This window comes from Ipomoea nil, unplaced genomic scaffold (assembly GCF_001879475.1).
Source record: "Ipomoea nil cultivar Tokyo-kokei standard unplaced genomic scaffold, Asagao_1.1 scaffold2805, whole genome shotgun sequence".
Classification (NCBI taxonomy): domain Eukaryota; kingdom Viridiplantae; phylum Streptophyta; class Magnoliopsida; order Solanales; family Convolvulaceae; genus Ipomoea; species Ipomoea nil.
In genome coordinates this window covers 44,931-59,033 of record NW_017619233.1, presented here as the reverse complement: position 1 = coordinate 59,033, position 14,103 = coordinate 44,931, and the positions used below count along the sequence as shown (strand labels likewise).

The 14,103-nt window shown below is 37.8% G+C and overlaps 1 protein-coding gene across 1 annotated transcript; it reads left to right on the top strand.

The window, feature by feature from the left end:
* The first annotated feature begins 12,792 nt into the window (after nt 1-12,792).
* LOC109157957 lies at nt 12,793-13,927 on the top strand. Its single transcript, XM_019305757.1, has 2 exons — nt 12,793-12,889; nt 13,605-13,927. The coding sequence occupies exons 1-2, from the start codon at nt 12,826-12,828 to the stop codon at nt 13,883-13,885; spliced, it is 345 nt and encodes a 114-aa protein (XP_019161302.1). The 5' UTR covers nt 12,793-12,825; the 3' UTR covers nt 13,886-13,927.
* The last annotated feature ends 176 nt before the right edge of the window (nt 13,928-14,103 follow it).

The following is a 14,103-nucleotide window of genomic DNA, read 5'->3' as shown; positions in this document are numbered from 1 at the left end:
TGTGTCTTAGTAAGAGCACAGAAATTCTGAACCAGTATTCTGGCTTCAGCTTTGTGTCTCATCAAATAAACCCATGTTGCCCTGCTATAGTCATCCACAAGGGTTAAAAAATACTTGTGCCCATACATAGTGTGTGTATGATATGGCCCCCAGATATCAATGTGTACAAGATCAAAGCAATCATTGGAAACAATTGAACTGTTAGTGAAGGGCAGTCTTTTTTGCTTAGCTAGATGGCATATATTGCAAACATCCTCTTTATTTATTTTCAAATCCATGTCATATAGAGGTAATTGTTTCAATTTTCCATAGGAACAATGTCCTAATCTAGCATGCCAAATTCTACTGGAAATACAAACATTGGCCTTAACATGATCTACTTTATTGAAGACAGAAAAATCAGGTTTTACAAGATGATATAACCCCCTCTGCAGTCTAGCCAATCCAATCATCCTCCCACATCCCTGATCCTGTATAACACACAAATCATCATACAGTTGCAGTTTGCACTTGGAAGCTCTAATTAATTCACTAACAGAGATCAAGTTATAGTGGAATCCAGGGACACAGAACACATTCTCTAAAACCAAGCTGTCAGCACAAATAGATCCAACATGTGTGATTTTAATCTTATCACCATTGGGTAATTCAACAAACATGCCTTCAACTACCTTAGCATTGGTCAGTATATCAGGTTTGCAAACAACATGATGTGTAGCCCCACTATCTAATATCCAATTAGAAGGTTTAGAATGAGTACCTTCCATCTGTAGATTGGGAGCAAAATTGGCAGCAATCAAATTGGTTTGGGGTGCTATCCCTTCAGATCCACTGAGAGGTGATGAGCTTTGAACTTTACAATCCCTCTGCAAGAGCTGTCTAAGCATTCTAAATTCATCCTGACTGAAAGTCAGGGATCCATTTTCACTAGGATGTTCATCAGATATAAACTGCACTTGGTTAGCAGGACTAACATTTCTACTTCTTAGTTAGCAAGACTAACATTGCATCGTTTCCAGTAAGGAAACTTCACTTCTCCTACACTTGGCACAACAATGGTGCCGTCAACGAACCCTAACTTGTTCTTGGACAGCAACGCCATCTCCATTGCCCTGGCCCAAGGATGATAATTCCGGCCATTGAGGACTGAAGACACAAGGACGAGCGAGGGATTCTCACTCGGATGTAGGAAGAAAGGGCTACCAGCGTCATTTGGATCGAAATTCACTCTGGTAGTGTTAGGATTGCTCGATGGTGTCGCAGTCGGCGGAGGAGCTGTCGCAGCTGCTTGTGGTCTGATCGGTGCGCCGTTCCAAGCCATGACTGCAGCTCAGCGCTCTGGTACCGTATCACGGAATTGAATTGAGAGAAGAAAAGAAAAGGCCCTCTTACTCAGCCTTAGAACCTGAGAACTTGGAATGGGAACCTTACAGAGAATTTTCATACAATGCTTGCAATGTAACAGTGCTTCTGTGTATAAAACTAAGCTAACAGAATACTAATCTTCTAACTGCCTTAACTGCTAACTACTAAGGGGATTAACTAACTAACTAACTAGATATTAATCCTCTAATAATAGCTCCACCGGAACTATCATCTCTTAGTCTGTCCATTGCTGGCTTGACAATTGCTCAAGGTCAAGTCTTCGATGATTTTGTTGTGTCACTTTCATCATCATCCGGGAACAAGACGTGCTCACGTTGTTCCTTAAGCACAGACTCCATTCTCTCTGGAGGCCGCTGATTCAAATGAAGATCGAGTATGCATGTTTCATGTTGCATGATCAGGGATCAATAAAGTCGTCTATTGCCCGCATAGACTTAGCCTACTGATCCATTTGGTAGTCAGTATTTGAGAGAAGAATAAAGTTGTGTATTTCCTTAATTGTTGGTTTGTACCTTAAATATCATGCCAGCTATTAATGTAACAATATTTCACTATCAATGTATTTTTAGTGTTGACGTATTTTGACAAAACTACTTTATTTTAGAAGTTTTTCAAATTATATTAAAACTTCGCTATTTCTATCCTGTAATTATTGGAGAAGTTTGGAATAACAATGAATTTTGAAGGTTCGTTGCAATTTGAAGATTGGAAGCTTCGAAATATAGTAGTTAATTTTGGTTCCATGAATGGTGTTTTTACTATTGTCATTTTATAATTTTTTTTTTGAAGATACGAAATTAATTCATTAAATCGTCAACCAGACATTCAACAAAGGAAAGAGGAAGGTGTATCAAACCACTCCCCGCAATCTGACACTGAAAAGGCCTCCCGAGCAACAATATGGGCGGCACGATTCGCAGATCGCCTAGCAAAACTGAATTCGACATCGCCAATCGCGGATGCCAATTCTTTAATATCACCAAGTCTTAAATCAAACGAAGAAGTAAAAGAATTACAAGAAAGAGCAGAGTCATTTACTAATTTTTATCCATCGAATTTCAATTGGACTATAAATGGTCTATTGATTATTGATCTTTATCAATTTTCGTTATTGACTTCCAATTTAACCATAAGTAGTCCATTGACTATTAAATTTTTTCAAATTTGGTCCTCTAGTTAAATATCATTTTAATAAACATTAAATTTAAGGGTAATAATATAAAAATGTAGTTTTCACAATGATAAACTCAATGTATTAAATTTATGAACTCAATTTGTCCACCTCAACAACAAGCTTTTTTATTGTTACATTATTATTCTTAAATTTAATGTTTATTAAATTGATATTTAACTGAAGGACGAAATTTAGAACAAAATCAATAGTCTAGGGAACATGGTCATATTGAAAGTTGAGGATTAGTGAAAATCAATAGTTAAGGAACCATTTATGGTCCAATTGAAAGTCAAAGAATAAAAATGGGTAAATATCAATAGTCAAGGCAATCGTTATATCGTGCACCAGGGCGCACAATGCATTGTGTGTCGCGCCCTACCCAAAATGACGTCGTTTTGGTGCATGGTCCAAAAAAATTATATGTTTCGAATACATATAGACTCATAACAGAATACAAAGAAACTCATAACTAAATACACATAATCTAACATGATACACACTACACAGGAACTCATAACTGAATACATAGAAACTCTTAATTGAATACACAAAAACTCTTAACTAAATACACAGAAGCTCTTAACTGAATACACAGAAACTCTTAACTGAATACACATAAACTCTTAACTGAATACCCAGAAACTCTTAACTGAATACACAGAAACTCATAACACAATACACATAAACTTTTAACTGAATACACATAATGGGATTTTGGCCGTTTGGACGGACGGAGTGACGTCAGCAGTTAAAACGCGCGCGTTTTGTGACTGTGCGCACATTGCTATGTGCGCCGTGGTGCGTGATATAAATTGCCAAGGACCATTCCTGGAATTATATATATATATATATATATATATATATATATATATATATATATCTATATATATGTGTGTGTGTGTGTGTATTCAAATGAGGACAAGTATATTATAGAGGACTGTGAGGACAAATGTAGTGTGTGCCATTAGCCGGTATGTCGTGTGCATGGCCGAATGTAGTTGTGTGCCACAGTTTGTATGTCGCGTACTAGATTTGTTAATTTATAGAGTCTGGGTTCGAAACCTGATGTTTACATTTATTCTTGTATTCCATTATGTATGCCTGCTATTAATTTGTTGTGTGCCCATTATTTGTCCTCACAGTTCTCTATATATTGTTGTCCTCATTTGAACTCAACCCTATATATATATATATATATATATATATATATATATATATATATATATATATATATATATATATATATAGAAGAACACTCATATGTGGTCATGTCATTAGGTGTGGCGGTGTGGTCGTATATGTGTCGTTGAATCAGTTTAATCTAACGGCAGTGGCTAATTTTGAGGATTTTCGCGCGTTTTGGTAAGTGGGTGTGTTATGGTAATTACAGTGGCCATTTATAGCGGTCGGATTCCAGAATACACCAATAGTGTTGACGACATGCACCAATAGTGTAATAAAACACACTGTTGGTCCCGGTAGGGCCAGAGAAAGTCTAGAGGGGGGTGGGGGGTGAATAGACTCTAATCGATTTTTTTCGATTATTCTCCTTTCGGAGATATGTGCAGCAAAAATATTGTTTTAGGTTAAGTTTTATTTGCACTCTTTCGTGTTTATAAAGATAATGCGTTGGTCGATATGATATGATATGATATGTAGAGCACGAAAGTAAAAGCAATATGTAAAGAGAGAGAAACAGAGAGATTTTTATAGTGGTTCGGCCAACTGTGCCTACTCCACTCTTCTTTCACAACTCGTGAAAGGGGTTTGCACTATCACTCCTAGTACAAACTACTTCAAGCCGGCTTCCTTGATCACTAAGCCGGACAACCACTTGAAAGGTTTTTCAACTCCTTGAGTTTGCTCTGCCTTTATCAACTACTTCCTGAGCTGAGATGTTGGAAAAGAGATTTGATGTTTCTCCAATAGATTGAAGCTTGTCTTGATGTCTGAGTAGATCTTCACTTGAGAAAAGAACAATACAGCTTCAGGTTGTGAAGTATGAGGATGGATATGCCTTTGAAAAAGTTCACAACAGACACTGGTTATGAAAAGCTAAGTAGATAGAACTGCTTTGAAGAGCTTTTCTTTAGATTGAGAGAGTGAGTTAACCAGCCCCTTCTTCAATGGTGAAGAGAGGTAGAGGTATTTATAGGTGGAAAAATCCATCCGTTGGAGGGAGATGAAAATTTCAAACCTAATAACCAGTGTGTATTACTCAGTGGGCATTGGGCATTAAATGCACTTGTACTGTGTAACCGTTGGAGCCAAAAGCATTATGACTTTTGTCCTTGTTCTCTGACAAAATAGCACAAGTCTTTTAATGTTCCTTGTCTTTAGTGAAAATCATTCCTTGGACACTTTTTGTCCGAATGATTTGCCCAACTGATTGATGGACAACATTCTCATTGTTTCCTTTAACGAGGGTTGTCTTTCAACAAGTCTGTCCTCGACTTGTTTGTTTAGGCACAAAAGATTGTCATCATCTTTCATCCTTTCTTCTTAAACGAAAGTTCTTTTTTGTCGAAGCAGTCCATCCGAGACTTGCTTTAATCTTTCTTTCATTTTGAAAGCATCTTTCGATCATCTTCGAATCTTCATGTAGACCTATTCTACTAGTCTCGTGCATGATTTAACATCTCATGCATATGTCATACGAGACTTTCTATTAAACGAAAAATAGGGGTCTACATCCTAAGGCAGTTTGGTATTATCAAAATCTAAATACATTTGTTCCTAACACACACCACAGTGAAACACACCAATAGTGTATTCTCGAACACTGTATGGTGTATTTTTTCATATCTAATGGAACGTTTTTGGTGATGCGTACCTAATTTGTGTATGTTTTTTCCTGTGCATTTCATAACATGGATGGTGTATATTTGTATAACAATTGGTGCGGCCGTACTGACCACACGGGAAGGCGTTGCCGCACCTAAACTTGGCACCAATGAGAATCTACAAATACACCAGAGTAAGGTTAATAATGCACCAATTACACAAATAAAACACACAACAATATGATTTCCCTTATTCCGGTGCGCTATGACGAGTTTACCCTTGCGGTTCGCTGGGTAGGAGAACGTGCGCGAAAATACTGGAAGAATCTTGATTAATGTGATTCATTTATTTTTTTAATATGTTCATAATCTTCCAATATATGTGATTCTTTACCAATATTCTTAAATGTTGGTTTTCTTCGACCATTTATTTTAAATTTATATCATCTGCCATTTATTTTGGATTTTTCTGAATAATATTGTGGCTTCAGGCATCAACTAACCTTGCTATATTCCTTAACAGAGTGATTAGTGTGATATGTGTTGTTTTAGGTAGGCTATTGATTATGTTAATTTTGTCCTGTTTCGTAGAAATGCAATTACAACACAATTTTTGAATTTCAAAATTACACTATTTGCTAGCCGTTGGTTCTGATTACAGACGATGAGTTTCTTAACTGAGTGATTAGTGTTTTATGTGGTGTTTGTTTTTACGTATGAGGGTATGATCATGGAGGGTGATCCGGGGTTCAATTGGAAGGAAGTTGTTCACAGTCACCGGGGAGCGTTATTTTGACTTTTAGATTTGTTTTTTGCTAATACATTTTCTAATATAATTTTCCTATTATATTTAATTAATTAATTGATACTTTTCCAAATATATCTTACATAAAAGGTTTCGCCCGCTTTTTATAATATTGATCCATATATATGTTAATCCATTTATTAGGGTAATTTATATAGGTAATTACCATATACTATTTACCATCTAAATAAGTAAATAACACATGGTCATTACCAATTGTATTTATCATGTAAATTTATTATGCTAATTAAACATAGAGAATTTCTTCTTACAATGATTTTATATGTTTTTTTAATTGAAATAATATCAATTACCCGTTCACTTTCTTTGATTACTTTAGAATAAAATCTTAAATGATAATTATCTTTACAATCAAACAAAATATTTTTTTTAGCTAATGAATATAGGCAAATCTTTCAAAATATTAATATTTGCAATAAATAAAATATTTTCAAAATAATCATTATATTGTTAATTTTTTTGGTACATATTATAATGATAATGATAATTAACACTATCAAAAATATTTAATAAAGAGTATTTAAATGGTAATAAAAGTGTCTTTATAATCAAAATATCATTTTTTTCATTAATAAAATCATGTAAAGGAAAACATACTATTAAATAAATTTTAAAATTGAGTGTACTATAATATTGTTACTAGGTAGTCGATAATTTCCTTCCTTTTATTATTATAATAATTAAGAAATTAATTAAAATTAAGCTAATAATAGAAATAATGAATTGAGCAACATGAGAAAATAATTGTAACTAAGTTAACAATGGAGAATAATAAATTAAGAAATTGAAAGTAATTATTGAGTTTTTAAATTGTAATTAAATTATCTTTATAATTAAAATAAATATACGCAAATCGTCCAAAATATTAATATTTATAATAAATAAAATATTTTCAAAATTATCATTATAATGATAATTAATAGTATAAAAAATCTTTAATACAAAGTATTTAAATGGTAATAAAATTTTCCTTACAATCAAAAATTATTTTATTCAATGAATATACAAAAAGGTAAAAATCGTTGTAAAAAAAAAAAAAGAGAAGAAGAAGTAGGAATTAAGGAATTAATTATAATTAAGATAATAATAGAATTAAGAAATTAAGTAAAATAAGGAAATAATTGTAATTAAATTAATAATGGAGAATAAGAAATTCAAGAATTGAAAGTAATTATAGAGTACTTAAATAGTAATAAAATTATCTTTATAATCAAAAAAATATATTAATGCTTTTGAAAATTATTTTCCCCTTTTCTCATTTTTTTTTTGAAAGCCAAAAGAATCAGATTGCATTAGCCACCATGGGCTGAATAAAAGCTGGAGGAATATCCCTCCATAACGAACGACCTGCTACAGCAGTTACATGTTTAGATAAGGAATGAGCCACATGATTGGCGTCCCTACTAACAAAACAAACTAGAGTTCTAGGCATAGCATTAATTAAACGGTTACAAGACAAAAGAGTAAAACCAAAATAATTGCGAAACGAACTAGAGTTATTAAGTCCCGAGACCAAAACTGATGAGTCCATGTAAATTCTTCCACCTGAGTACCCATTATCCTTTAACCAAGAGAGGGCTTCACATAACGCCATTGCTTCCGCTAGGAGAGGATCATACTGACACACCAAAGGACCATTTGCCGCTGTTACAAAAGAGGAATCTCCATCCAATACCACAAAGCCATAAGTCGGTGCATGATGTGTACCGTGGAAACCGGCATCCACGAAGCAATGGAAAGCCGCCGCTGCATGTGTGGACTAAGCAGCTGCTGCCGTGGAGTGCTGTACAGTGAGTCTACTACAAGCTTCAATTCGGCGCTGTTCACAATTCTTCCAAGCGGTCCAGGACGCCGCATGGCGTCGAAGCAGCAAGAGTGGCGTCGGCAAGCTACCTTCCTACACTGCCATGTTCCTAGCGGACCAAATAGCATGGAGTAAACCACATATTTGGCCTTGTACATCAATACTAAAACTTGTTGCACCACCGAGCCACTCCTCCGTCCATTGCAAAAAACTCCTGTTGGCAAAAGAGGGGATATGAATTTGAGACATATACCAAACATTGACAGCATAAGGGCACGAACAAAAAATATGCAAAACACATTCCTCGTATAAGCCACATGACGGGCAAATATTAACTAGGTCCACCCTCCTATTTATCAAATTATCAAGCGAGGGCAATATATTCAAAAGGGCTCTCCATAGAAACACCTTCCACTTGGGGGGAACCTGTAACTTCCAAACATTATTCCACACAGGAGAAGGCTGTGAATTTACAAAACCCAACCTTCTATAGCCGTGATATAAGCATTGCATCCTGTGGATTAAACAACTGTTGTAAATAACCACCATTCCAACTTCCCGTGTGGGCATCAATCAGATCCGAGACTAACATAGCCTGGCCATTATTCACTTGTTCAGATTCAACATAAGGGTTTTGGGCATCTGGTAGCCAAGGAATTGTCCAAACCTGAGTAGATCTTCCATTGCCAATTCTGCGCCTGCAGCCGGATTTTAACAAATCCAGACTGGCCATAATGCTCCTCCAAACGTAGCTAGGATTACCACCCATAACAGCCTCATAAAAGGAAGTAGTCGGGAAATACCTTGCCTTAAAAACACGTGCCATTAAGGAGTTGAGATTAGTAAGTAGCCGCCATCCTTGCTTGCCCAACAGGGCCAGGTTAAACTCGTGCAATCGCTTGAAACCCATTCCTCCAAACTTCTTGGGTTTACACATCCTATCCCAAGCTAACCAATGAATGCTTCCGTCATCACCACTCCGTCCCCACCAATACCTGTTCATTAGCCTCTCCAATGAAATACATAAAAGAAGTCGGGAGTAGGAAAATACTCATTGTATAAGTCGGCATGACTTGTGCTACACTTTTCAAAAGGACCTCCTTCCCTGCCTTAGACAGTAACCTTTTATTCCACGATCCAAACCTCTGCCTCAGCTTTTGCTCAACATAAGCAAGAACCGCCCTCCTGTTCCTGCTAACAACAGATGGCAACCCCAGGTATTTCCCAAAATCCTCAGCTTGTGCGACTGCCAAGGCCCCCGAAACGAGTTCTCGCGTCCCCTCGTGAGTATTGCGGCTAAATGAGACATTGGACTTATGGAAGTTCACCGCCTGGCCAGAGAAAGACTCATAGACACTCATACACTTCTTCACCTCCATCGTTTCGTGCAGATTAGCTTTAAAGAAGAGCATGCTGTCATCTGCAAAAAACAAATGAGAAATGGGAGGTGCCCCCCGGGCCACCCTGCATCCATGAATAAGACCCTTAGCCTGAAAATCCTGCAAAAGCAAAGATAACCCTTCTGCATAAATGATAAACAAGTAAGGAGACAAAGGATTCCCCTGCCGTAACTCCCTTGTAGGCACAATTTCCTCCGTAGGCCTACCATTTACCAAAACTCTATACCGCACCGTTTGGACACACATCATAATCAACTGAACCCATTTAGCATCAAAACCCAAACCCATTAACATGTCCCTCACAAATGACCACTCCATCCTATCATATGCCTTGGCCATATCAAGCTTTAGAGCGGCCCACCCCACCTGGACTAGCTGTTTCCTTCTCAAGTAATGGCCCACCTCAGAAGCAATTAGAATATTGTCCGAGATCAACCTACCTGGGAGAAATGCACTTTGCGATTCCGAAATAATACCTTCCAACAAAGGTTTCATACGGTTTGCCACCATCTTAGCCATAACCTTATACAAAACATTGCACAACGCAATTGGTCGTAAATCAGACACACGCTCAGGGGCACATTTTTTAGGGATCAAAGACAATATTTGCATCATTCAAACATACAGGAAAAGATGGCTGAGAAAGAAAATTAAGCACAAAGGAAGTGACATCCTTACCAATAACATCCCAGAATGCTTGGTAAAAACTGGGATTCATGCCATCCGGCCCCGGGGATTTATCCTTGCCCATAGAGAATAATGCAGCCTGGACTTCCTCCGGCTCAAACGGGTGTAACAGATGGGCATTCTGGGCTTCGGACACATGTGTTTGCATAGAATCAACACTGAAAGTCCCTGGATACCCCCCAGATGCAAAAATTTGCTTATAGTATGTAGTGACCAGAGAATCCAAAGCTTTACCCTCCTTCCAGACCCCATTATCATCTTTCAATTTCACAATAACATTCTTCTTCCTCCGGTGGGATGCGAATTTATGAAAGAATTTGGTATTTCGATCAGCCCCCTGAAGCCAGTGCTGCTTTGCACGCTGCCTCCAGAAAGCCTCATCCTGAGATAGAGCAAGATTTAGACTATTGTCCAACTGCACAAACTGGGCCAACGAAACAGGGTCACGGCTGCCCCGTATCTTATCCATTTCCTTCCTTAACTCACCAATCCGTTTACCGAACTTGTGATGGCGGTCCCCACCCCACGCTTTGAGCCCCTTACCGCACAAATCAAGCCTAGCCTGCAAATTCAACCCCTGTGACCCGGCCCATTCCCGCTCCACCACTCCCCTACACCCCTCATCCAACAGCCACGCGTTCTCAAAGCGGAAATCACCAGGCCGAGCAGCGTGCACCGATCAATAAATATCCAGGAAAAGAACCGAGTGATCCGACGAATCTGTACGAATATTATACAGCCCCGCCTTATCATAACAACCCAGCTAGTCCATACATGCCACCACCCTGTCAAGCCGCTCTTCCACCCAGTCCACTGTACCCTTACCTCGTTCCCATGTAAACGGATAACCAATCATAGGAAGAGACAACAATCCACAATCCTCGAGCGCCTCACTGAAACCCTCTATCAAGCCATTCGGGTGCGGTAATCTTCCCCTCTTCTCCGATTGGGCTAATAAATCATTAAAGTCGCCCAAAACCACCCAAGGTAACTCAGAAGCCCCCTTAAGTGATCTCAAGTAATCCCATGAAGCCCTCTTCCTGTTCCTCTACGCATAACCATAATAACACGTGAGCCACCATTGTAGCCTCCCCGGAAGAAACACCACAAGATCAATATGATTATCTGAATAACTGATGAGGCTAGCAAAATTGTTTTTCGACCACAAAAAACACAATCCTCCCCTACGACCGTCACTGTCCACCTTGAAACACCCCTCAAAACCCAACTTAACACGATGCCTCTCAGACTGATTCCCATCTACCATTGTCTCCATCAAAAACACAAAATCCGGCTTCCTTTTGGACACTAGGTCCTCGACTTCACGAACCGTCCGTGGATTGCCCAAGCCATGGCAGTTCCAGAATAAGGTACTCATTGGGAATGGCGGGCCTGATCCCCAGGTTCCACCAAACGAGAAGTATTAGCATCCATCTGCATGTCCCTTGCAACCTCCACCACACCACCATCCACACCCCTACGCCGCTTTGGATCCACCCGAACCCCCAACTCCATCCCCACCGCATCCCCCGGCACCTCTACTGCCAACCCCACCGTACCGTATCCGGCACCCCCGCATGAAACCCCACTGCCAACCACCCCGGTAGTCCCCACTGCCGGAATTCCTCCGACCACCCCGACAGTCCCCACTGCCGGAGTTCCCCCAATCGGAGCCCCACCAAAATCCAATCACCCGACGCCGCTCCTGTTCCAGGTGAAACAACCTATCTCCCAACACCTTTGCCGGATCCATCCCCCCCCGCCTTCAACGCCGGCCTATACAAACACTGATCAGGCTTCAATGGTGAACGTCTCGCCTCCAAACAGAACTTATCCGTATGACCCAGCTTGCCACAAAAATAACAGAACATATGCAAGCGTTCATATTTAAAGTTCACCCACGCCCACGAACCATCCCGGAGTATCATCTTCATGCGGCGCTTTAACGGCATAGCAACATCATGTCTCACCCGCACTCTATAAAACGTAGACCATGGCCGTGTAAAATTACGCTCATCAACCTGCAGGTATACCCCTACAAAATCCCCGACTTTCTCTAGCACCTTCTCCGTGCGATAGCCAATCGGCAAGTCAAAAACTTGAACCCATAAATCGGCTGAATTCAAAATTACCTGCGTGGGATGCTCATCACCATTAAGGGGCTGACAAATCAAAGTTGCATTCTCAAAAGCCCAGGGCCCCTCCTCCAACACTCGCCGCCTATCCGCTTCGTCAAAGAAAGTGAATTTATTTTAATAATAATATTATTTCATAATTCATATTACATATCGATTTTTATAAAATAAATACAATAAAATGAGTCATATATATGTACACTTTACCTTTTATTTTATAATTTAAATATATAATAAAAAAATTAATCCGTGCATTGGGTAATTTACTAGTAGATATTAATATACCTACTAAGCCTACTCTATATAGTAATTTTTCTTAAATGGTAATTAATTAGCATAATGTTCAAAAAAAATATTGACTATTAATATAGTAATATATATATATATATATATATATATATATATATATATATATATATATATATATATATATATATATATATGAACTGATTTGGAGATCAGAAAAAATTGTTTTAGGAAATCTCAAATTAATACCTTTTGAGAAATACATCTAAATTAAGACATGAATGGACTACAAATCCCCTATAAAAACACATTATGCCCCAAGCCACATCCTACTCTCACTACACTATCCTCTTGACGTCTTAGTTTCTATCTATATAAAAGATCATGAATCCGGCAACCGCATCATCCATGTTGATTTTAGTCTTCTCCTTGGTTGTTATTGCTGCAGGTGAGCAAATTTATTATTTCATTCACAAAATTTATTATTAATAGCAAAAAGTATTAAATTATATTCATATTGCAACATAGAATAATGAGCAAATACTAATTTTGGCCCCACGAGTATTAGCAAAATGACAGTTTTGGTCCACATGTTTAATTTTTACCAATTTCCATCCACGATTATTATATTAGTGGCAAAAATTATCATGCCGGTCACCCCTTCATTTTAGACATGTAGAAATTAAGGGTATTTTCGTCCTTTTTTCAAATTAAGATCCCAATTTGAGCATTAATAATGAAATTTAAGCCCTAAGATCTATCTCAATTTACAATTCTCCTCCTCAAACTAAAGTAGAATGAGGAGGAGAGTAAATTCTCCTCCTCAAACTAAAGTAGAATGAGGAGGAGAACTGCAAATTGAAATCGATCTTAGGGCTTAAATCGCTTTATTCATGCTCAAATTGGAATATTAACTTGAAAATGACGAAAATGCCCTTAAATTTTTTTGTTTTCTACATATCTTAAATGGAGGGGTGACCGACGTGACAAAATTTGGTACTAAAATAATAGTGGTGGATGAAAATTGGTAAAATAAAACACTAATTATGGATGAAAATTGGTAGGAATTAAACATGTAGACAAGAATTGTCATTTTACTAATACTCGTGGGATCAAAATTGGGATTTGCTCTAGAATAATTGTGACACAATGATGCATTTCAGGCGCTAAATCGTTGGAGAAATCCTCATACAACGTATCATCGATAGAAAAGCCAAAAAGAGATCTAGTGCCATTTGTGGACACAACTATGATGAAGTTCAGAGATATTGTCGTGAAAGCCTCCAATGGTGTCAAAACGTGTTCTACTTGCAACTGTCATGAGAGAACGGATCCGAAGAAGACATTATTGGAGACGTCGTGTTGTGTTCAGGTCGAATGCACCGCTCCCCCTGTCGCTTGTTACCCGGTGGTCGTGGCTTGCGATTGTAATAATTGCGCGTGAGAATCTATTTGAAACAAATATAATTTTAAAACATTTGTAACAGGAAAGGAAAATTTATCATATAATGGAGAACCTTTCAATTTAAAATGAATAGTTGTTATTCCTCTGCGGATCTACCTCAATCAAATTTTTTTTTTTCCTTTATTTTCTTTAATAATTTTTAAAAATATATATATATTTTTTATTTTTACCGTCTTCTTGAAATGACTTTTAATATA

Coding starts and splice junctions, on each gene's coding strand:
- LOC109157957 (XM_019305757.1), top strand. CDS start 12,826: ATGAATCCGGCAACCGCATCATCCATGTTGATTTTAGTCTTCTCCTTG. Junction 12,890..13,604: donor CTTGGTTGTTATTGCTGCAG/GTGAGCAAATTT, acceptor GATGCATTTCAG/GCGCTAAATCGTTGGAGAAA.